The 23,642-nt window shown below is 40.7% G+C and overlaps 1 protein-coding gene and 1 non-coding gene across 3 annotated transcripts in view; both read left to right on the forward strand.

Annotated features, from left to right (window-relative positions):
• Positions 1-1,332: 1,332 nt before the first annotated feature.
• The window catches only part of LOC149280583 (pituitary homeobox 3), a 39,435-nt gene continuing 17,125 nt past the window's right edge, over positions 1,333-23,642 (forward strand). Inside the window, exon 1 of one of the 2 annotated variants that reach the window (XM_089500371.1) lies at positions 1,333-1,441. In XM_089500371.1, the coding sequence (XP_089356497.1) occupies positions 1,333-1,441 (109 nt within the window). The remainder of the gene's footprint in view (positions 1,442-23,642) is intronic. The other variant, XM_089500372.1, reaches the window with a different exon arrangement.
• LOC149280584 (small nucleolar RNA SNORA35) lies at positions 11,939-12,068 on the forward strand. Its single transcript, XR_016278144.1, has one exon. It is a non-coding gene; the product is annotated as a small nucleolar RNA SNORA35 (small nucleolar RNA).

Below are 23,642 nucleotides of genomic sequence, written 5' to 3' on the forward strand. Positions count from 1 at the left end.
TGGCGTTTTCCTGTCTGGCGTTTTTTCAGTCCTCTTTGGCGTTTTTCTGCTTTTTTGGGCTCTGTGGCAGTTTTTCAAAATCGCAGCATGTTGACACTCTGGCGTTTTTTGCAAGAAATCTTGGCTTTTTTTCTCCAATAGAAGTCTATGGGAGAGAAAAAACGCCATGAAAAAGCCATGTGGGTTTATTGCCTTGGCGTTTTTTATGGCGTTTTTTCCACAGTTACAATGCAGAGGATGGACCCAGTATCTGTGTGTCCTACGAGAAATAGGCTGAAAACAAACAGTTTCACACAAAACAAAGTCCTGGACTGGTTCATATTGAATTTTACACCATTTGGAACAAACATGCCGTTACAAACAAACATACGCGACGCATCAACTGGATTCTGCCTGCCAAAAGCAACAGCAAACAATTTGCACCATCATTTGGGGCCAATCTTCCCAGAGGAGCAGACATTCGAAATAAAGCATGCCTTACAAACCACAGAAAAGAGACAAAAGGGTCTACCAAGTAAATGACATCAGGAGAGGGCAGATACTCGCCATTTATCCTAATCCCTTTTAGCTGGGTGAAACTTCTAACTTGTAAAGGCTGGAAAAACTGCCTAAGGTCAAAAAAAGCAATTTCCACAGAAAGGCTAAAACGCCAGAAAAAACTGCAGAAAAACGCCAAAACGCAGGTAAATGCAGTGGCAGTTTTCTTGGCAGTTTTCCTGGCGTTTTTCATCAAGAAAAAAACGCCGGACAAAAACCCAAGTGGAAACCTAGCCTTACTGCATTTGTACTTCACTGTACTGCAGTTATTTTTGTACGGAAGTACAAATGCAATAAAGCTGCAGTACATTGAAGTACAACTGTACGTTTGCAGTATAAAAAAAAAAGTGCACTAAATGTGCAGTAATACTGCAGTACAACTGCAGTTCAGTGAAGTACAAATGCAGTAAAACTGCAGTAAATGTGCAGTACTACTGCAGTAAAAGCGCAGTATTGCAGTTTTTTCATGTCCAAAAAACTGCAGTATTACTTCAGAAAAACTGCAGTAATTTTTTGTAAGGGAAGTGCTAAATAATGGAACAATGTTCAATTGTTTGAAATGGAGACTGCACCACTCTTACCGCTTTGCTTCAAACCTGTTCTTTATAAACCCTATTGTTATCTGCAAGGGATGTTAATTGATGTCAGTACTACAGTATTAGCGTTAATTGGATGCAAGTATAAAGACTCTTTAGATTATGTTGCAATATTCCGAGACTTGATAAATAAATAATATATATGATTTTAATTCTCATATTCCTCCCCTTGCTTTCAGACCCTCACCATTTTTGTGCCATGGATTTCAACCTGCTGACTAATTCTGAGGCTCGTAGTCCAACCCTGTCTCTCTCTGACTCTGCAACACCCCAACATGACCACAGCTGCAAAGGGCAAGAACACAGCGGTGGGTGAACATTAGGGCAGTGTTACTGATCCTTGCACAGATTGCTGGATGTAATTACAGTAGTCATGTAATACATGTTCCCTTTTCTTTGTGTGGGAGTTCAAGTGAAGCTTTCCTGTCCCCCCTACTTTGTTACCAAGATTCATTTCAACAGGTTATCTCCCTTATTATTTTCATGCAGTTTAGAATATCTAATAATAATATTCCCCGCATCGGTGCGGGGAACTCTGACCTCTGACAGTCGGGGAAGGTCTGCGCGATGGACGCAGACAACCCCCGCTGCTAGCCACACCTCCTTCCGGCTACGCGGATCGCGTAGACGTCAACCTGCTGCCCCGGTATACAGCAGGAAATTGGAAGCACCAGTAAGTAAGTGTGTGTGTGTGTGTGTGTGTGTGTGTGTGTGTGTGTGTGTGTGTGTGTGTGTGTGTGTGTGTGTGTGTGTGTGTGTGTGTGTGTGTGTGTGTGTGTGTGTGTGTGTGTGTGTGTGTGTGTGTGTGTGTGTGTGGGGTGGAGTGTTAAATGGGGGGGGAGACAGAAGGATCCAGGTCCCCTGCAGCGTTGCGGGGGATCTGGATCTTAGTCTCATAGTCAGACCTCTATTTGAGGTGTGATTATAAGACGACCCCGATTAGAAGACGAGGGGTATTTTTCAGAGCATTTGCTCTGAAAAAAACCTCGTCTTATAATCAAGCAAATACGGTAATACTGCAGTTTTTTGGACATGAAAAAACGTCAATACTGCACTTTTACTGCAGTATTACTGCACATTTACTGCAGTTTTACTGTATTTGTACTTCACTGTACTGCAGTTTTACTGCAGTTACTTTTGTACGGAAGTATAAATGCAAAAAAAGTTGCAGAAGTACAACTGTAGGTTTGCAATATAAAAAAAAGTGCAGTAAATGTGCAGTAATACTGCAGTAAAAGTGCAGTATTGCAGTTTTTTCATGTCCAAAAAACTGCAGTATTACTTCAGAAAAACTGCAGTACAGTGAAGTACAAATGCAGTAAATGTGCAGTAAACGTGCAGTAAAAAATAGTTTTTTCATGTCCAAAAAATTGCAGTATTACTTTAGAAAAACTGCAGTAATTTTTTCGTAAGGGAAAGATTTGAATGATTCATATGATTCATATGATTCAATGATTCAAATGATTCGAATCTGACAGGGATCTGGATCTTACAGGGATTCGAATCTTACAGGGATTCGAATCATTCAGAGAATATAACTGATACCATACTTTTATAAATGTAAACTTAAAAGGGGTAGGATAAAAGCGCTAAAAGCAACAACAACCAAAAAAGGTCCTTTTTAAAACAAAGTTATTGTAGATGATGTAGCAGCAGAACCACTTGCCAAGGTTTCCTCTTCTTGGCTTAGACAGGTAGAGTAGTTCACAAGGGGGTTAGTGGCTGTGCTCTCACGGATATATATGAAATATATAAAAGAAAGAAAAATACAATAGTGCAATATGTCTCAAAGCTTATTTTTGTTTGAAATGAAGGCCACAAAGGGCTACTCACATTTGGTGGGGGCTTCTTCAGTTAGCCCCAAAGTATACGCTTGGGCGATATAATCCTCGCCTTAAAGATTTAAATTATTAATTGTGTATTATTTTATATTAACCCTTTGTTGGTTTTTATTGTTTTTTATTACCAAAAGTTTAAAATAAATAAGTTTTTTTTAAAACTTTTTTATCTTGCTCCTGGACCTTTTTTAATTTATAAGACAAAATACCTTGTCAACCACCACTATATCCTTGGTGGGGATTTTACCACCTATGCGCTGAGGAGTAAACAATTCTATCATTGCTCACCAAAAAGGAACTGTGGACACTCCAGACTGCTTCAAAGGCTGAGGCTAAAGATATTCCAAGGCAAGGACTATACCACCTAAATGCACATCTTGAGGCTAACTGAAGAAGCCCATATTACATAGTGCTGCCAAAGAAATCTTTAAAGCGTATACTTTGGGGCTAACTGAAGAAGCCCCCACCAAATGTGAGTAGCCCTTTGTGGCCTTCATTTCAAACAAAAATAAGCTTTGAGACATATTGCGCTACTGTATTTTTCTCTTTTATATATTTCATATACTTTTATAAATATATACATTAATAATCTTCACTGCCCCCAGGATTTAGATTCCCCTTAGTTTGCCCCCCTTTACCTCTAACTCCACCTTCAGTTAACTTTATTAAATTAATTAAATTAACCCTCAGTCATCAGCATTAAATTAACCCTTAACACCCCATGAACCACAACTGCCCCTAAATTAACCCTAAACACCCCATCAACCATAACTGCCCCTAAATTAACCCTAAACACCCCATTAACCATAACGGCCCCTGAAATTAACCCTAAACACCCCATCAACCATAACTGCCCATAAAATTAACCCTAAAGACCCCATCAACCATAACTGCCCCTAAATTAACCCTAAATACCCCATTAACCATAACAGCCCCTGAAATTAACCCTAAAGACCCCATTAACCACAACTGCCCCTAAATTAACCCTAAAGACCCCATCAACCATAACTGCCTCTAAATGAATTGCATGTACTCCAGATAAATTACCTAATAAATTGGTATGGTTAATGGGGTGTTTAGGGTTAATTTAGGGGCAGTTAAGCTTAATGGGGTCTTTAGGGTTAATTTTAGGGGCAGTTATGGTTGATGGGGTGTTAAGGGTTAATTTAATGCTGAGGGTTAATTTAATTAATTTAATAAAGTTAACTTAAGGTGCAGTTAGAGGTAAAGGAGGAGTCTAAATCCTGGGGGCAGTGATTATTAATGTATTTATTTATAAAAGTATGGTGATATTCTCTGAATGATCTGGATCCCTGTAAGATCCGAATCTTTTGAACGATTCTTTGCCTTCAGTGACATCACTAGAGTAGGCAGGCGGGAGGGTTCATTGACTAATCAAAGGGGCGGGGCCAATCGTTAGTGTGCCTGCACGGAGGGACTGGGAAACAGTAACTCCTGTGAGTCACACTGAGTAATCCGAAGATTCGGATCTCCCATCACTAGTGAAAAACCCCTCCTGTAGACGTCGGCACATATGACGCGTTTCGCTTCCAGGCTTCATCCGATACGTGTAGCTGACGTTCTCTCGAGTTCCTTATAATGGGGTCTGGGTGACGGGGTTCATTATACATTGTCCATATGTGCATTAATTACGATGTATTTAAATGTCTTTAAGTTTATATCGTTATTATTAAGTCCCAATAAATAAATATATAAAAGTACATTTCCGATGTCCGTTAATAGAGACATGATTAAATAAATATATAAATCCTTTAATACAAAATCATGATCATAGTTAAAACCTAAATGGAAAAAATATACATAAGAAATTTCCTGAATAGTTAATAATCTTCAGGTAATGTCAGGTTCCTCAGTAAAGACCCCCAACGAAGCGACTCACCTGAGTACCCACCAATGGGAGGCACCAGCTCCCACGCCGCTGCCGTTCTCACTGCTGCGCCGTCTGTGTATCTTTGTGGATTACTGAATGGAGAAGGTGGGGAACGTGCATCAATGACATTACGCACGGAGGCGGGGCGACCCCTGGTGGTAGCTTTAAAAACCAGCACTGAGTATCACTCAGTGCTCAGTTATTGTGGTTAACAGAGCTCTATTGTGTTGCTGCATATCCCTATTGATTCCTGTTGCTGAACCTTGGCTTTTGTATACCGTTTATGCTTATTTCTCTGATCCTGACCCCTTGGCTTTTGTATACCGTTCATGCTGATTTCTCCGTTCTTGAACCCTTGGCTATTAAATACCGTTTACGCTGTTTTCTCCAATCCTGAGTTTTGGCTATTTATTTCTGGACTTGCTGTGTTACCATCTGCCCTCACCGCTGTGAGGTATCCTGCATACCGGGTTCCACACCCCGAATCCAGACAGGTAAGTAGACAGTTATTATTTAATTTTTTATAAATAAATATCTGTATATACAATTATAAAAAACCAAAGAAAAAAATGTTTCCTCCCCTGTATATGTTGCGATTTGTTATAGACATAATGAATTTTATATTTATTTTCATAATTGTATATACAGATATTTATTTATGGAAATTTAATTATAAGTGTATACTTACCTGAAGATTATTAACTATTCAGGAAATTTCTTATGTATATTTATTCCATTTTGATTTTAAATATGATCATGATTTTGTATTAAAGGATTTATATATTTATTTAATCATGTCTCTAACAAACTCGGAAATTTACTTTTATATATTTATTCATTGGGACTTAAAAACAAAATAAACTTAAAGACAATTAAATATCTTGTAACGTCACCCAGACCCCTTTATAAGGAACTCGAGAGAACGTCAGCTACACATATCAGATGAAGCCTTGAAGCGAAACGCGTCATACGTGTTGACGTCTACAGGAGGAAGGAGGGGTTTTTCACTACCCCGAACACACAGCCGTAAATCCAACGGCAGCAGAACGTGGGATGCCGCAAATTTCAATTTAGAAGACTGCGGCACGACTGATTCTTATCCTCACTTTTAGCTATTGGATTTAATTTGGGATTGTTGGAAGAAGTCAAATTAAACATATTTTCTACACCCTCCAACCTTCATTATTATCCGTTGACCTCGAAGGGTTAATTTCGGAAAGGCTAAAGTGTCCTGGTTCTGAGATATGCACATACATATGGGCTTGGGTAAGCCCCACCGAATGTAAAAGTCCATCTTTTTCTTATTTTATATAATTTTGTTATTACATATTACACTATTTTTTCCTTTTTCTTGTGCTTCTCATGTGAGATCCAGATATATCTTTCTGAAGTTTTGCAAAACGTTGCTCCACATACTACAATTATAGATGGTATCTATTTACTTTGTATGTTGACACTGATTGGGTGTGAAAAAGAGCAGTCACATGGTGTTTATTGTATGTTTTGTTTATAGTGAAACAGTGGGGTTTTGTTTCATTGGTTGACTTGCAGCACAGAATTGGTTTTATTATCATTTATTTATCACTTTTTTATTTTTTTATATATAGTATATATAGTTTAGAATATCTACTTTGTTAAACTTTCCACTTTAAAACTATCTTCATGTGGTCATGAGGCCCAGTGTGACACAACTTTTCAATTTAACTGCATATTTATTGCTTCCTCCTTGTCCTAGTTGGACTGTGCTATCTATAACAGAGGTGCCAAATGTCAGAGGCTCACCTCTGACATTCTCTCACCATACCCTGACACACTCGCTTGGTAACACCACACACTAACAAACACATATGCTGACACCAGATGCTAATATACATTTGTGCTAACACCATGCACTAACTTACACATACTCTAACACCATGTTCTGACATATCTACACGAACAGGGGCGTAAGTTGGAACCACAGGGCCCCTAACTTCAACAGCTGGTCTGTGTCATCATTGCCCCCAAACAACTTGTCTGTGACTTCTTTGCCCCTTGCACTCTTCCAACATACACTCTGGCACATATATGTAAACACACTTACACAAATTACACACACTTACTCATACTCACTAACACTCACATATGCATTCATTTTTTGTAACACACACTCCATCTTACCCCACTTACACATACATGCTTACACACACAATTACAGCGGGCCCCTGTGAGCGGCACAGATAAATCTGCAGTTCAGGTAAGGGGGTGGAGGAGGGTGTATAAATGAGTATGTGTGAATGAGTATATCTGAATGAGTATCTGTGGACAAGGGAATGAATGAGTATCTGTGAATGACTGAATTAATATTAATGAATGAATATGTGTGTGAAAGCATGGATATGTAAGTGGGGGGGCATGTCACAGGGAGGCTGTTTGAGGCAATAATGGCAAAGGGAGGCTGTCCTGTGCTTCCAGTCTATGTGCTGGCTCCGTGGCATTAATTCACAAGAGGGGGGGTGCTGGTATAAATATACAATGTGGATCTGAATGGGGGCAATACACAAGGGTGTGAGGGGCAATGGCATTACATAAATCCGTACTAAAGGGAGGGCTATCAGGTGGCATAAATTCATAACGTGGGGCTGTCTGATGGGTATAAAATGGGGAGCTAACCCCTTAATGAAAATTGATAGTCCAGGCACATCACCCAAAAACGAAGGGTTAATGACAATATCTACGTTCGCTTTCTGCACACAAACGGTGTTACTGTAATGCCTGGACGTCAAGGCATTCAGCAACATGGCGATAGGCATCAGGGCCGTGTCTGGCCCCTCCCCGGGGCATCAGCGTTGGACACCCGTTTTAAAAGTGTTTAGGAGGCGATCAACTTCGATGTTGTTGCTGAAATGCTTCGATCACGAAACACTCACCCCAGGACGCGATGTGACCGCTCCGGTGACTGCAAGTGATTTCGCTTACGCAAGATGGCGGCCGCCTGTAAAAAAAAAAAGTTGGAAAAGTTCGCCAGAGGGTCTCCAGATCACGTGATCACGTCACTCTTTGGGCCAGATGTTCCTGGACCCCGAGCGCCCCCTCGGCACCCCCAAGATTGCCGCTGCTCCTTCTGGATCACCCCGAGAATGATGACCAAAGTATAAGGACATTACGGGGCTCGGTGGCCTAAGGGTGGCGCTGGACTGTCTGGGCAGGGCGGGAAGATGTGTCCTGATTTATGACCTTTTTATCATCTAACCTGTATATAAGCCTGTGTGTTTCCCAATAAAGTGTGTTACTTCCCTGGACATTAGTCTTGTCTAATGCTTCAGGGGTTTGCTGGATCACTCACTGTCCTTCTCAGGACAGTAACTGCACCTACGGTGCTATTTCATCAAAGCATCCAAGCCAGATTGCTGGTTCCCTCCCTGCTAGTATAGTCTAGCGCTGGAAGTGGTTAACCCTTGTGGTTCCGGGAGGAAGCAACAAAGAATCAACGGGTGTACCCAGCCGGGATACCCGAGGCCCGTCACATAGCCCAAACAGCTAGGCAAACCCATTCATGTGAGCTATCGCTGTACTCAGGAGATGTTGCTGAACACATATTGGGTTTTTGTTTTTTTTGACAGTGACATATACCAGGACCTGTTAATTCATACTTGAAGTAACGTGTGTGAAAAAAAATGACTACCACAAAGTTTGACAAAGACTGGTGGTAGAATTAGTGCATGGAAAGAGCCACCATTTGAAATACCCTCGGGTGTCTAGTTTTCAAAAATATATGGTTTTATTGGGCACACTGAAATGTACCAAATACACCAAATGCCAAAGTTCAACATTGAAAAATGCGCATGCCCCAAGTGTGGCCCTTTTGCCCCAAAACAGCCAGGCAAACCCATTCATATGGGGTATTGCTGTACTCAGGAGATGTTGCTGAACACATATTGGGGTTTTTTTGACAGTGACATATACCAGGACCTGATAATTCATACCTGAAGTAAAACGTGTGTGGAAAAAAAAATGCACAAAAATTACTACCACAAAGACTGGTAGCTCTTTAGTACTAGCATTTAAAATACCCTTGGGTGTATAGTTTTCAAAAATATATGATTTGATGGCGTAAATTGCATTGGCCGGCTTCAAAGATACCCGAAATGGCACATGGGAGTTTTGAAATAGCAAAACGCTACCTGTACTTATTGCCCCATAACATGCAGAAAAAAGCAAAAACAACATAAAAACATTGGGTATTTCTAAACTCACGACGAATAGTAGAATCTATTTAGCAGGTTTTTTCATTACCTTTTATAGATGAGTAAAAGATTTTTCAATTAAAAGTTAGAAAAAGTAATTTTTTCTAAACGTTTCACCATATTTTATACTTTTTTAACCCCTTCGTGACAATTGCCGGTCCGGGCACGTCACTGAAAATCGTGACGATTATGACAATTGACGTGCCAGGACCGGCACGTCTTTAAACGGGTGAAAAAATCGATCCGTGATCGATTTTTTCACTCAAACGGTGTTGCTCTAATGCCTCGACATCGAGGCATTGAGCAACACCAAAAAAAACATTCCCGCCCCCGCCCCGATCGCTCCTAGGAGCACAAAAAAAACATGTTTGAAAGACTGCACGTCTTTCAAACATGGCGGCGCCCGCCGACGAAAAACGGGTTTAGGAAGCGATCGCGAGTCGCTTCCTTTGCTTAGCTGGTGTTGCTAAGATGCCTCAGTATCGAGGCATCTTTGCAACACCTGTTTAGCAAAGGAAGCGACTCGCGATCGCTTCCTAAATGCTCAACTTACCTTCCCGGTGCCGGTGTCTTCGAAACACACGCAGTGTTTCAAGATGGCGGCGCCCATCAAGCCGGGGGCGGAGCCTGCTGACATCATCGAGGGGGTGTTGCTGGATGTCATGGACATCCAGTGAATAACACCCCTAGTGGTCAGATCACTCATAAGAGTGATCATGATTTGATAAATCAAAGGCAATGTTTTCTAAACATTGCCTTTGATCAGTATTGGATCTGCCCCCCTCCTTCACTTGCTTCTAGTGAGGGAGAGAGACAGATCGGTGTGTTGTCTGGTATTTCAGGTATTCCCTAATAAAAATATATATATATTGATCCAAAGGCTCTTATAAGAGCCACCCATATAATATTAACCCCTTCATTGCCATTGATCACTGCATAAACAGTGATCTTGCATAGTGGCAATTGTTTTTGGGGTTTTTTTTTTTTACATGTTTTTTTACTTTTTTTTACTTTTTTTTTTATTTTTTATTATAGCCATTAACCCTTTCCTTCCCCACTATTTTTGCTGCAATTCTTACCATGCAGCGGTATACGGCTGAGGAGGCGTATGCCTTTTTGGCCACAGATTCTGAGGCCACTGATACAGCGTCAGATTTTGACGTTGGTCAGTTCACAGATACATCTAGTGATGTATCTGTGGCTGTTAGAACGCCTGCCACACATAGTCGTGGCAGTGCACCAGAGGCATGGGTAGCGCCTAATAGGTACAAGCCAGCTATCCCTCCTTTTTCTGGAATTCCTGGCATCAATATTGATGTTACAGGATTCACTCCACTGCAATTTGTGCAGGTTTTTTTGGGAGACGATGTCTTGGGAGACATTGTCACACAAACAAACATTTATGCCCAGCAGCACCGTGCTGCTAGCCCTAATTCTTTTTGGGCAAAACAGCCATGGACTCCCATTGACGTGCCAGAATTTCTTAAATTCTGGGCACTCACAATGTTAATGGGCATTATAAAAAAGCCCTCCATCCGCTCCTACTGGAGCACCAGCCCCATCTTTAGTACCCCCATTTTTGCCCAAACTATAACTAGGCAAAGGTATGAAATGATTCTTCGTTTCATGCATTTTAGCGACAACAGCCTGTGCCCCCCTAAGGAGGACCCCCAGTTTGATAGGCTGTACAAAATCCGCCCCCTGATTACCCATCTCGCTGCCAGGTTTCCAGAGGTTTATACACCTGGAAAGAATATCTGCGTGGATGAATCCCTAATGAAATATAAAGGAAGGTTGGGATTCAAGCAGTATATTCCTTCCAAGCGCTCCAGGTATGGAGTGAAGGTGTATAAGCTCTGCGAGAGCGAGACAGGATATACTCATGCCTTCCGGGTATACGAGGGTAAGGATAGCTACCTTGACCCTCCAGGTTGCCCAGATCATCTGGGCACCAGTGCCAAGATTGTTTGGGACCTAATATTCCCCCTTATGAACAAAGGCTACCACTTGTATGTAGATAACTTCTATACAAGCGTCCCTTTGTTCAAGCTGCTGTATTGTTTCGATACGGTAGCTTGCGGTACTATAAAAAAGAACCGCTTGGGTTTCCCACAACGCCTGGTACGAACCCGGCTAGGAAAGGGGGAGACCTCAGCTCTACGCCAAGAGGAGCTTTTGGCATTGAAGTTCAAGGACAGAAAAGAGGTGTGCATGCTGAGCACCATCCACGATGAAAAAAACGTGGAGGTTTCTGTCCGTGGCAGAGCTGGGGTCACTAGAAAGCCAGTGTGCATCAGGGCCTATAACAAGCACATGGGTGGAGTTGATCTGTCAGATCAACTCCTACAGCCCTACCTCATTATGAGGAAGACAAAGGCCTGGTACAAGAAGGTTGCAATTTATCTAATGCAAATTGCAACCTATAACGCTTTTTTGCTGCACAAAAAAGCAGACACTGGGCTGAAGCTGTCTTTTGTGCAGTTTCAGCTCGAAGTAATTTCAGGTATCTTGTACCGTGATGCACCTGGTCCCCAAGTAGTGATGGGAACCAACAGAATTGGGGCTACCCATTTTATTTTTAAAATCCCCCCAGAGCAAAGAAGCAGAATCCCCAAAAGAGATGCAGGGTATGCTACAGCAGGGGGCAAAGAAAGGACACCACATTTTACTGTCCAGATTGCCCTGGAAAACCTGCACTCTGTGTCGGTGACTGCTTCAAGCTGTATCACACAGTTTCCCATTTTTAATTTTTTTTTTGTTCCTGCTCCATTTTTGTATTTTTTTTTAATTTTTTGTTACATTTACTGTTTTTTAGCTTTTATTTGCTCCACCATTTTTAAGCGTTTTTATTTGCACTGTCAAGTGACCTCTGTGTCCATTCCGTGGCATGAGGGACCACTTAAGGTGCTAGATCAAATCCCTTCTTGGAGATAGGCCAGGCTTTCTTGTAACCTGTCCCTACTGATAGTTGGGTACAAGCATTTTTCTTTACCCAGATGTAAAATTCCTACTGAATTTGAATTGCTCATGTTCCAAATGTGCCCCCAAACAATCTGACAAACCCATGCATGTGGGGTATCAATGTACTCAGGAGATGTTGCTGGACACATATCTGGGTGTTGTGTGACAGCAACATATACCAGGAGCTGTAATTTCACACCTGAAGTACAAAGTATGTGAAAAAAACACCAAAAACAATTACTATCCCAAACTTTGACAAGGGTTGGTGGTAGGATTAGTGCATGGAAAGGGTTAAACTATCAGCATCTAAAATACCCTGGGGTGTCTAGTTTTCAAAAATATATGGTTTGGTGGGGTAAATTTAATTTGCTGGCTTCAAAGATGCCCCAAATACCACATAGAGACAGAATTACCAGATTCAGAGAAAAATGGCTTTGAAATAGCAAAACGCTACTTGTACTTATTGCCCCATAACGTGTAGAAGAAAGCAAAAAAACATAAAAACATTGGGTATTTCTAAACTCGGGACAAATAGTAGAATCTATTTAGCAGGTTTTTTCAGTAGTTTTTTATGATGAATAAAAGATTTTTCAAATAAAAGTGAGAAAATGTGTTTTTTTTTCAATTTTCCGTCATATTTTATTATTTTTATTATAGGAAATTACATCATATGAAAAAAATTTTGGTGTCTGAAGAAAGCCCTTCTTGTCCTAAAAAAAACAATATATAACTTTACACTAAAATTACAGCTAAACACAAACACCGCAGAAACGATAAAACAGCCATTGTCACGAAGGGTACAAAAAGTAAAATCAGCCTTTGTCACGAAGGGGTTAATAGTAATGATACAATCAAAACAATGTCATCTAAAGAAAGCCCTTCTTGTCCTGAAAAAAAAACCAATACATAACTTGTGTGGGTTCAGTAAACGGGAAAGAAGAAAATTACAGCTAAACACAAGCAGCGCAGAAATGTTAAAACGGGTACAAAAAATAAAATCAGCCTTTGTCCTGAAGGGGTTAAGTTAATAATTTTGTATAACCCGTGAATATCCAAATTGCCCTTGGCAGAAAAAGGTTCCCTACCCTTGCTCCTGATGGTGGCACCCATTCGAAATAAGAGCGTTCCCAGACCCTATTAAGAACTCTGAGCTCCGCCTGTGAGTTGTCTACAGGTACTGCAGCACACCTTGCAGGTCGATGGTTCAACAATCACCATGTAATCAATAAAATTAACTAAATATAAAAACTGAAAAATAGTTAAAAAAATAAAATTAAAATTAAAAAAATGAAAGACACCAGTGATGTCACAACAGGAATAGGACATGGGAGAGAATGGCCAGATGAAAAACTGAAATGCTCATGTCCCAAATGTGACATTTTAGCCCCCAAATGACTCAACAAACCTATGCATGGATGGCATCACTGTACTCAGTAGTGATGAATAGAGTTTATTAACCCCTTCAGTCCCAGGGGTTTTTGGTACCTCAAAGCCTGGAGCAATTTTGCCATTTTTGCCGTATGTCGGTTCAGCGATTATTCTCCTTTCCTGCGAATAGTGTACCTGTGTAAACTATATATTGTTTTTTCAAAGAGAGATAGAGCTTTCCTTTGATACCATAGTTAGATGATTAGCTGAAAATGTAAGATGAGAAATTTAGTAACAACTAGCAAAAATTAGAAAACAAACCTTTTTTTTATCTATTTTCTGCTCTGAATCCTCACAAAATTAGGTAAAGTGATGGAAAATCCCCTCCAAGTTTATCAATTCAGGTGTCCTGATTTCAGAAATACCAAATTTTTTATAGAATTTCCATACTTTCTCAGCACTTATAGGTACCATACTATAAGGTGTACATTATTCGTAGCATTTATACATTAGGTATGATGGGATTGAAACTCTAATTTTAAACAAATAAACCAAAAATACCCACAAAAGTATATATTTCTGTAAAGCAGACAGCTCCGACTATCGCATCAGGGGTATTTGGGCACTCTTCACGCAGCTATTTGGCCACCAATCACTGTCACAGGTGGCCGCATAAATTATTTCTTGCACTTTTTTCTCCAACACTTCTGTGTAGCTTAGAGCCAAAATTGTTTCGTGCATCTCCATATCCATCCCTTATATATAGTACCCTATAGGGTAGTATTTTTTATACTTATGGCTTAATGGGTTTGGAGGTTGTGAATGGGGACAGGACGGTTATACTTCTTAGATGGTTGCGACTAGTTCCTATCCGGTAGAAGGACCATGTCCTTTACAGGTATAGGAAATAGCTTGCTCAGTGTGTGTGAGCTATTTTCTATCCAGCAAAATTACCTTTTGCCCCCTAGTGGTCAGGTCCTGTACAGGGATAGGAACTATCCATCTCATGTAAAGAGAGCTAGTTTCTATCCCTGTAAAGGACCTTTTGCTCCATCGTGGCCAGGTCCTGTTAACGGATAGGAACTAGATGGTTCATGGTGAGAAATGTAGTTACCATCCAGCTTAAGGACCCTTATCACTCCAGCTCACACAGGTCCCTTACAGGAATAGGAAGTAGACGGTTCATAGTGAGAAATCTAGTTTCCATCCACCTAAAGGACTTTTATACCATCAAGTAACAATGGTCCTTTACAAGGATAACAATCCCTAGTTCTTATACTGCAAAGGCACTCATATCTCCAGCTCACGCAGGTCCCTTACAGGGATAGGAACTAGACGGTTCATAGTGAGAAATCTAGTTTCCATCCAGCTAAAGGACTTTTATACCTTCAGCTAACAATGGTCCTTTACAAGGATACAATATCTAGTTCTTATACTGCAAAGGGACTCATATCTCCAGCTCACACAGGTCCCTTACAGAGATAGGAACTAGACGGTTCATAGTGAGAAATCTAGTTTCCATCCACCTAAAGGACTTTTATACCATCAAGTAACAATGGTCCTTTACAAGGATAACAATCCCTAGTTCTCATACTGCAAAGGGACTCATATCTCTAGCTCACGCAGGTCCCTTACAGGGATAGGAACTAGAAGCTTCATAGTGAAAAATCTAGTTTCTATCCAGCTAAAGGACTTTCATACCTCCAGATCACACAGGTCCCTTACAGGAATAGGAACTAGACAGTTCATAGTGAGAAATCTTGTTTCCATGGTCTTGGCATGGTCAAAAAGGCAAGAAACAAAAAGGCAGAAACATTGTCTATTAGATTTTATTTAATCTAACGCGGTTTCATAACATACCCATAGATATTCCTAATAATAATTGTTGTGTTAGTGGGTACCGACGTGTCCTTTTTATGACTCCAATTGTCTTCCATCTGTCCTGGATTCACACCTTAACCCTGTGTGGTCCCTAATCACCTGAGCAGGAGAAAGACACAACCAATGGAGCCTTTCTTGGATATTCTCCCTTGTGTATGGCAGTCCGACACACACAGCTGAGCTGTTCCCACTACCTTTGCACTTGTCCGCTGCACAATACTCCGTGGGCAACAGCTTATGCCTGGCTCCTATTCCAAAAAGCTGCCACCATGAGGACGTAATCTATTAATCTACCCATGTCACTAAAAAGTTAATGTTTTGTGAGTGGTTGAGATAGACTGTAGAAGAAGAAAACAGTATAAACATCTAGTTAAAGAAAAAAAAACAAAAAAAACCCCAAAAAACTGATTTTTATTGCAATTCCAGATATCTTACATGCGTTATGTTCATTTAATTATTCGTGAACATATATTATTATTATTACTATTATTTTGAAACTTATACAGCTGTTGCTTTATTTTATCACATTCTCATATACATTGTGAAGGTCTCAATTACAGACATGGCATTTAGTCTATAACAAATGAGTCTATTCACTAAAAAATGATGTGCAGGAGAGTTGAGCGGAGGCGCAAGAGACGCACTTACTGGAACAGAGAGCGACAAAGCGAGACACACTCACTGGCACAGAGAGAGACAGCGAGACACACTCACTGGCACAGAGAGAGAGAGAGAGACTCACTGGCACAGAGAGAGAGAGAGACTCACTGGCACAGAGAGAGAGAGACACTCACTGGCACAGAGACACACACACTGACACAGAGAGAGAGACACACACACACGCTGACACAGAGACACACACGCTGACACAGAGAGACACACACGCTGACACGCTGCACTCACTGACACAGAGAGAGAGACACACACTGGCACAGAGAGAGAGACACACACATTCACTGGCACAGAGGCAGACAGAGACATTCACTGGCACAGAGAGAGAGTGACACTCACTGACACAGAGAGAGAGACACACAACCACTGGCACAGAGAGAGACACAATCACTGGCACAGAGAGAGACACACAATCACTGCCACAGAGAGAGACACAAACACTGGCACAGAGACAGAGACACAATCACTGGCACAGAGAGAGACACAATCACTGGCACAGAGAGAGACACACAATCACTGGCACAGAGAGAGACACACAAACACTGGCACAGAGAGAGACACAAACACTGGCACAGAGACAGAGACACAATCACTGGCACAGAGAGAGACACAATCACTGGCACAGAGAGAGACACACAATCACTGGCACAGAGAGAGACACACAATCACTGGCAGAGAGAGACACACAATCACTGGCACAGAGAGACACACTCATTGGCACAGAGACAGAGACACAATCACAGGCACAGAGACAGAGACACAATCACAGGCACAGAGACAGAGACACAACCACTGGCACAGAGAGAGACACAATCACTGGCACAGACAGAGAGACACAACCACTGGCACAGAGACAGAGAGAGAAAGAGAGAGAGGCTCACTGTGAATTATTTCACAGATTCAAGTTTTCTTTTGCCTCCATAATATTCTGTATTTTCAGGAGTTCTGTTAAAGCTTCATCCTCACATCCCATGTTACTGAAAAAGAAACAGCAGCCCAGCACAGCCCATTTGCACGTCCCGCGTTGCTGCTTCTTCTTTTTCCTGTAGTTCTTTGTACCATGTGACCAAACAGTCACATGGCCTGCTGACATCACCAGAGTCCTTCTATTGGGTAGGAACTAGCCGCTACCCTTCTTAGATGTGTTAGGGCAATGGGATGTAAGGGTTTTTTCTTTTTTATTATTATTATTATTTTTATATATTTTTTTATTTTTTGCATTTATTTTTTTTTTAAATGCGCTGTTATCAGTGCAGTATGGTTAGAGGTCCTCTTAGGAACATTTTGAACATGTTATTAATGCCAGTGATGTCAGAATTTTGACTTTGTTTTTTTACTATTATTATTATTTATTGTATTATTTTAGTGATTTTTTTTCTTTTCATTTATTTTTATCACTAAATATTATTTTTTTGCTGATTAGTTTTTCAGCATGGGAGAAGAGTGAGAAACATGGCGATCCCCCTGCACTAGTGATGTCCGGATCATGAACGAATCGTTCATTTGATCCGGTTCTTTTTAGTGATCCGGATGAATCGGTTCACTAGACTGAACGATTCATTTGTAGCGGTTCAGTCTGTGAATCATGCAGCTGTAACCTGATCCTAGAGCTGCGAGTCATCTGCAGAGCACTCAGACACAGACTCTGGGGTCAGGTTACAGCTCATTAATTCACACAGGAACGATGACTCATAGAGTCAGAGAGTCGTTCAAAGAGTCGAATGATCCGAAGAGTCGAATGATCCGAAGAGTCGAATGATTCGAATCTTACAGGGATCCGGATCTTACAAGGATCCGAATCTTACAGAGATTCGAATCATTCAGAGAATATTACTGATACCATACTTTTATAAATAAATACATTAATAATGTTCACACTGTCCCCAGGATTTAGATTCCCCTGAGTTTGCCCCCCTTTACCTATAACTGCACCTACAGTTAACTTTATTAAATTAATTAAATTAACCCTCAGTCAACAGCATAAAATTAACCCTTATACCCCATCAACCATAACTGCCCCTGAAATTAACCGTAAAGATCCCATTAACCATAACGGCCCCTGAAATTAACCCTAAAGACCCCATTAACCATAACGGCCCCTGAAATTAACCCTAAATACTCCATTAACCATAACTGCCCCTAAATTAATTGCATGTACTCCAGATAAATTACCTAATAAATTGGTATGGTTGATGGGGTCTTTAGTGTTAATTTAGGGGAAGTTATGCTTAATGGGGTGTTTAGGGATAATTTAGGGGCAGTTATGCTTAATGGGGTCTTTAGTGTTAATTTAGGGGCAGTTATGCTTAATGAGGTGTTTAGGGTTAATTTGGGGGCAGTTATGCTTAATGGGGTCTTTAGTGTTAATTTAGGGGCATTTATGCTTAATGAGGTGTTTAGGGTTAATTTGGGCCAGTTATGCTTAATGGGGTGTTTAGGGTTAATTTGGGGGCAGTTATGCTTAATGGGGTGTTTGGGGTTAATTTGGGGGCAGTTATGGTTAATGGGGTGTTAGGGGTTAATTTTAGGGGCAGTCATGGTTGATGGGGTGTTAAGGGTTAATTTTGGGGGCAGTCATGGTTGATGGGGTGTTTAGGGTTAATTTAATGGTGAGGGTTAATTTAATTAATTTAATAAAGTTAGCTTAAGGTGCAGTTGCAGGTAAAGGGGAATGTAAATCCTGGGGGCAGTGATTATTAATGTAAGATTCGGATCCCTGTAAGATCCGAATCTTTGAACGACTCTCTGCCTTTATTGACATCACTGGAGGCAGGGGGGAGGATTCATAATGAAAGGGGCGGGGCCAATCGTTAGTGTGCCTGCACGGAGTTACTGGAAAACAGTAACTCCGTGCAGGCACACTGAGTGATCCGAAGATCCGGATTCACTTTAATGATCCGAACTTCCATCACTACCCTGCACCTATCACACTGTGATCTCTATGCAAGTCCCCACAGACTTGTGATCTGTGTCTCATCGGAGCGATCAGATATCCCAACAGGGTCTGGACAGACCCTGCAGGGGATATCCTGTCCTCCTAAGACCTTTCCGGGTGGCGTCAGCAGTGATGCGACCCTGAAGGAAATGCCTAATCGCGCAATCGGGCATTTAAAAATGTAACAGTTTTCCTGCGTTCGCGCCGCAACCTGTTACATGAGATCGGGCAGCAGAAAGCCAACAATGCTGGCTTCTGCTGACAGGGGGGAGTCCAGGCTGTGTCCCTGCTGCTGCAAGAAGGTCAGGACGTACCTGTAGGTCCATGGGGGTTTCTTTAGATGTGTTTTATGGACGTACTGGTATGTCTATATGGGACTAAAGGGGATAGTTCAACATTTACACTACCAGCAAAACCCCTAGTTTTTGGACAACACAAACATAGAAAATGACGCAGATAATGAGAATTGGGCCCATCCTTTCTGCCCAAAATAATCATTACATTGATTGATGAATATTGGTGACAAAAATTAAAAATTTGACTGTGCTTTTGCACAGAGTTTGAGTTGTTGAAAATACTGTTCCTGAGTAGAGTGTTTTAAGACAGTTGCATATTTATGCTACCAGCAAAACAATTATTTTCACTGAAATACTGGTGACAAAATTAGGCATTGAGTTCTAGGATTATACAGATTTTTTCCCTTACAAAGAATTTGGAAATGCAGAACTGGCAGCAGGCATGTATTAAAAATAATCAGGTGACCCCTGGTATACCAGCCCCAAGTATGTTGAAGCCTTCTTGCTCAGAGTCAGAACAAACATGAGCCGCATGCAGCAGCAGTTCCAAACTGAAAACAACTATGAGTGCCTTCACAATTACCACTGGTGTTACCACTACTTCAAGCAATGCCAGCACTCCTCAAAGCAAATATGGCAACCATCACTAATACTATCATGATGAAAGAAGGACACTATTACCCCTGCTGCCTAGCCAGGTGGGAAACGCTGTAGTAAAACATGGGAGATAGTCACACTGCAAGGTGCATGTTGTATCATAAAGTAGTAACCCAGATTAAGATGTTAGGACATTGTGACAGAGCTCCACCGTAGAAATAGTTCTTGCAGTTAATGCTCAGTTGCTGAAGGGTTAACCCTCTGTAAACATTCCCCCAAGCACTAGTCGAGACTTAGTGTACTGGTAAAACAGAACTCACGTTATTGAAAACAATACAAGTATTTATTTACAACCACAATCAGATAAGGAGTATAATCTTGTAAATTTCCAGACTGCCCGGCGCCTCCATACAGTTCTTTTTTTTTTTTGTTTTGTTATTATGTATAAATACATACAAAATTACATAAATACATAAATAAGACATACATAGTGTACAATACATAAAACTTAGTACATTATGTTTATAAAAGTTTCCTTATTTTAGCTATATGCTCCTTATAACCTGATTCCTATTATGATTTTAATCAATATGGAATTTAACTTACCGTATTTTCCGGCGTATAAGACGACTTTTTAACCCATGAAAATCTTCTCAAAAGTCGGGGGTCGTCTTATACGCCGGGTACTGAAATTTACCGAGCCGGAGAATCACGATTCCTCACGAAGCCACGTATCTCTAGGGGAGGAGCGAGCGGGGAAGCCGCCTCCCCTGGGCCGGTCTTCAGGGCCCCGCCGAGTTAGGTGCAAGATCGTGATCTCCCCAACTAGCCCTGATCAGTGGGCGCCCGATGAGCAGGTCTGGTTGGGGAGATCACAACCTCCCTCTAACTAGCCCAACATTAGGGAGCTCGAGGTCTGGCACTTCAGACCCTGGCTTCCGTGCTCCCTAAGCTACGCGCCGGCTATTGATGCCGAGCACGGGGATGACATAATATTGCCGACGCTTAGTGATGAGGGAGCAGTAAAGCAGAGGTCTGAAATGACAGACCTCACGCTCCCAAAACTGGATGGAAGATAGAAGATGAAAAAGGTAAGAGATGGGGAGAAAGGGGTGTAAGTGCAGTGTATGTGTATATATGTGTATAAGGTCAGTGTAGGTATTTGTGTGTTTGTAAGCTGGTGTGTGTGTGTGTAAAGGCAGTGGTGTGTGGTGAGGGCAGTGTATAAATGTGTATGTATGGACAGGCGTATGTTAGTATGTGTAGATATATATATATATATGTGTGTGTGTGTGTGTGTGTGTGTACTTTATTAAACTTAGAAAGCCCCATATGAAAGATAAATATTTGAGGTGATCAAGTTTACATTTCAGTATATCATTAATAACTTTATTAATAAAAGAGTGGCTATTATTTTCCCTACCTCGTCACACTCCCACCACATGTGGTAAATAGTACTTTCTTCCTTTTCACATCTCCAGCAGTGACTAGATACATTTTTGTTGTATTTTGAAATCTGGTGTTCTGTACCATCTATGTGTAATTTTATAGTGTAGTTCATGCAAACCCAGACAATGTGAATACCGTATTTGCTCGATTATAAGACGAGGTTGTTTTCAGAGCAAATGCTCTGAAAAATACCCCTCGTCTTCTAATCGGGGTCGTCTTCTAATCAGACTTCAAATAGAGGTCTGATTATGAGACTAAGATCCAGATCCCCCGCACCGCTGCAGGGGAACTGGATCCTCCTGTCTCCCCCCCCCCCCCCACACACACACACACTTACCGGTGCTTCCTGCTGTATTGCCGGGGCAGCGGGTTGAGGTCTACGCGATCCGCGTAGACAACGTCCGCTGCAGCCGGAAGGAGGTGTGGCTAGCAGCGGGGGTTGTCTGCGTCCGTCGCGAATACCTTCCCCGACTGTCAGAGATCAGAGTTCCCCGCACCGGTGCACCATAATATGCATTTTAACCCCCTAAATGCCAGAATGGGATATAGGGGTATAAGGCATTTCTGGAGGCAGAGTGGCACATAGGGGGTCAAAAGGCATACCATGGGGCACAGTGGCATATAGAGGGTTAAAAGGCATATCATGGGCCACAGTGCCATATTGGTGTGGCAAGCCTGGGGGCAGATGTGCGTAACTTGGGGACAGGTATGAAAATACAAGGAAATAAAAACAAAAAAATATTTTTCTCAATCATAGCTTTTATTTAAAAAAAATAGTTTACATGAATTAACATTTACTGGTAAAACTTTTTTCCTTTAGGGTCGTCTTATATTCAGGCTTTTTCTTTTTTTCCTAAATTAATATTCAGATTTTGGGGGGTCGTCTTATAATTAGGGTTGTCTTATAATCGAGCAAATACGGTAATTCTTCATTTCATTCTATGCCTGTAACCATTCTTCCTTTGGATAGCTTACTCCAGTATCTTTTTCCCATTGTTCTTTATTCGGTAGAGGTTCTTCTATTATCAAACTATCTTTCAATACTTTTATTTTATGGATTAATCTTGATTTATAGTGTTTATTAAGAAATTCCTCCACTCTTTGGGATCTCATAACTCCCACCAATTGTAAGAAGTGTTTTATTCTTATAAAATTATATATTTCAGAACTAGGTAAGTCCCATTTCTCTTTTAGAAGAGACCAAATTAAAAATGTTCCTGTATCATGCAGGTCTGATATATATATTATATTTGAAAATCTCCATTTACATAATCTAAATCTTTTATATAGTTAGTCAATAGTAGAGGGTACACTTTTATCAGGGTCAATAATGCAATTAAAATCCCCTCCCATATAAAGTATACCTTTTTTTAACTGTTGTACTCTATTATAAAGTTTTTTCGTATATCTGGAAGGATTAATATTAGGTGCATAGATGTTAACTAATGTATATATTATATCGTTAATTTTACAGATCAAGATTTGTGATCTGCCCTGAAGATCATCTTCGTGTAAAATAAATTCAAATTTTACTTTATTGGAGATTATAATTGCAACCCCTCTTTTTTTAGTAGTCCCATCTAGATTTGAATAAAATATTCCTGGGAAAGTTCTATATTTCCATATTCTGTGTGGATTTATTATCCAGTGAGTTTCTTGAATTAAAGCAATATCCACTTTTTTTGGAGAAGCATATCTTTCAAATAATTTCTTTTCTGCTGAGTATTTAGCCCTTTCACATTCATTGACACTAATTTTAAGGAAGTACCCATATTTGTATATTCCCTGAGATCCCTAACGATACCATTTTCTTATTTTAAAAAACATTCATTCTACATAAAAAAAACCCACACATATAGCGATTCTAAGATTCTCTTGATTCGTATTGATTAATTATTAATATCATAACGGTTCTGTCTATACATTAGGGTTATGCTCAAATGTGCACAGTTATCAATCTGTCCCAAGGTAGTTAGTATTTACTCTTATATAGTATCAAAGTTCAGCATGTAAATATTCACAGTTATGTATAAATATACAATTTCCACAACGAGATGGAATCAACCGAGATCCTAATTTAACTACTCAGCTCAGATCTCAATATGTTACACCTGATTTTCTTTAACAAAAAAAAAGAAGTAATCAATAGTTATCATAGTTGTCAATTTATCCAAAGGTAAGTAGTATTTACTCTTATATAGTATCATGTTTCAGCCCATAAATTCCCACTCCTAAGGGAGTGGTGGGGATCTCGGAGTATCAATGGAGAGCTCAAGGACCCAGGATGTTATGATTCAAAAAGTGACTTGAAAGGTCCCCAGGAATAGTCTGCAAAATAATCAGGCTCAGGTTCCAGAGCTGTGACTGGGAGTTCCCAGTCCTGAAGATGTGTATT

Source organism: Sceloporus occidentalis, unplaced genomic scaffold (genome assembly GCF_023333645.1).
Source record: "Sceloporus occidentalis isolate IW3139 unplaced genomic scaffold, rSceOcc1.0.p SCAF_152, whole genome shotgun sequence".
NCBI lineage: Eukaryota > Metazoa > Chordata > Lepidosauria > Squamata > Phrynosomatidae > Sceloporus > Sceloporus occidentalis.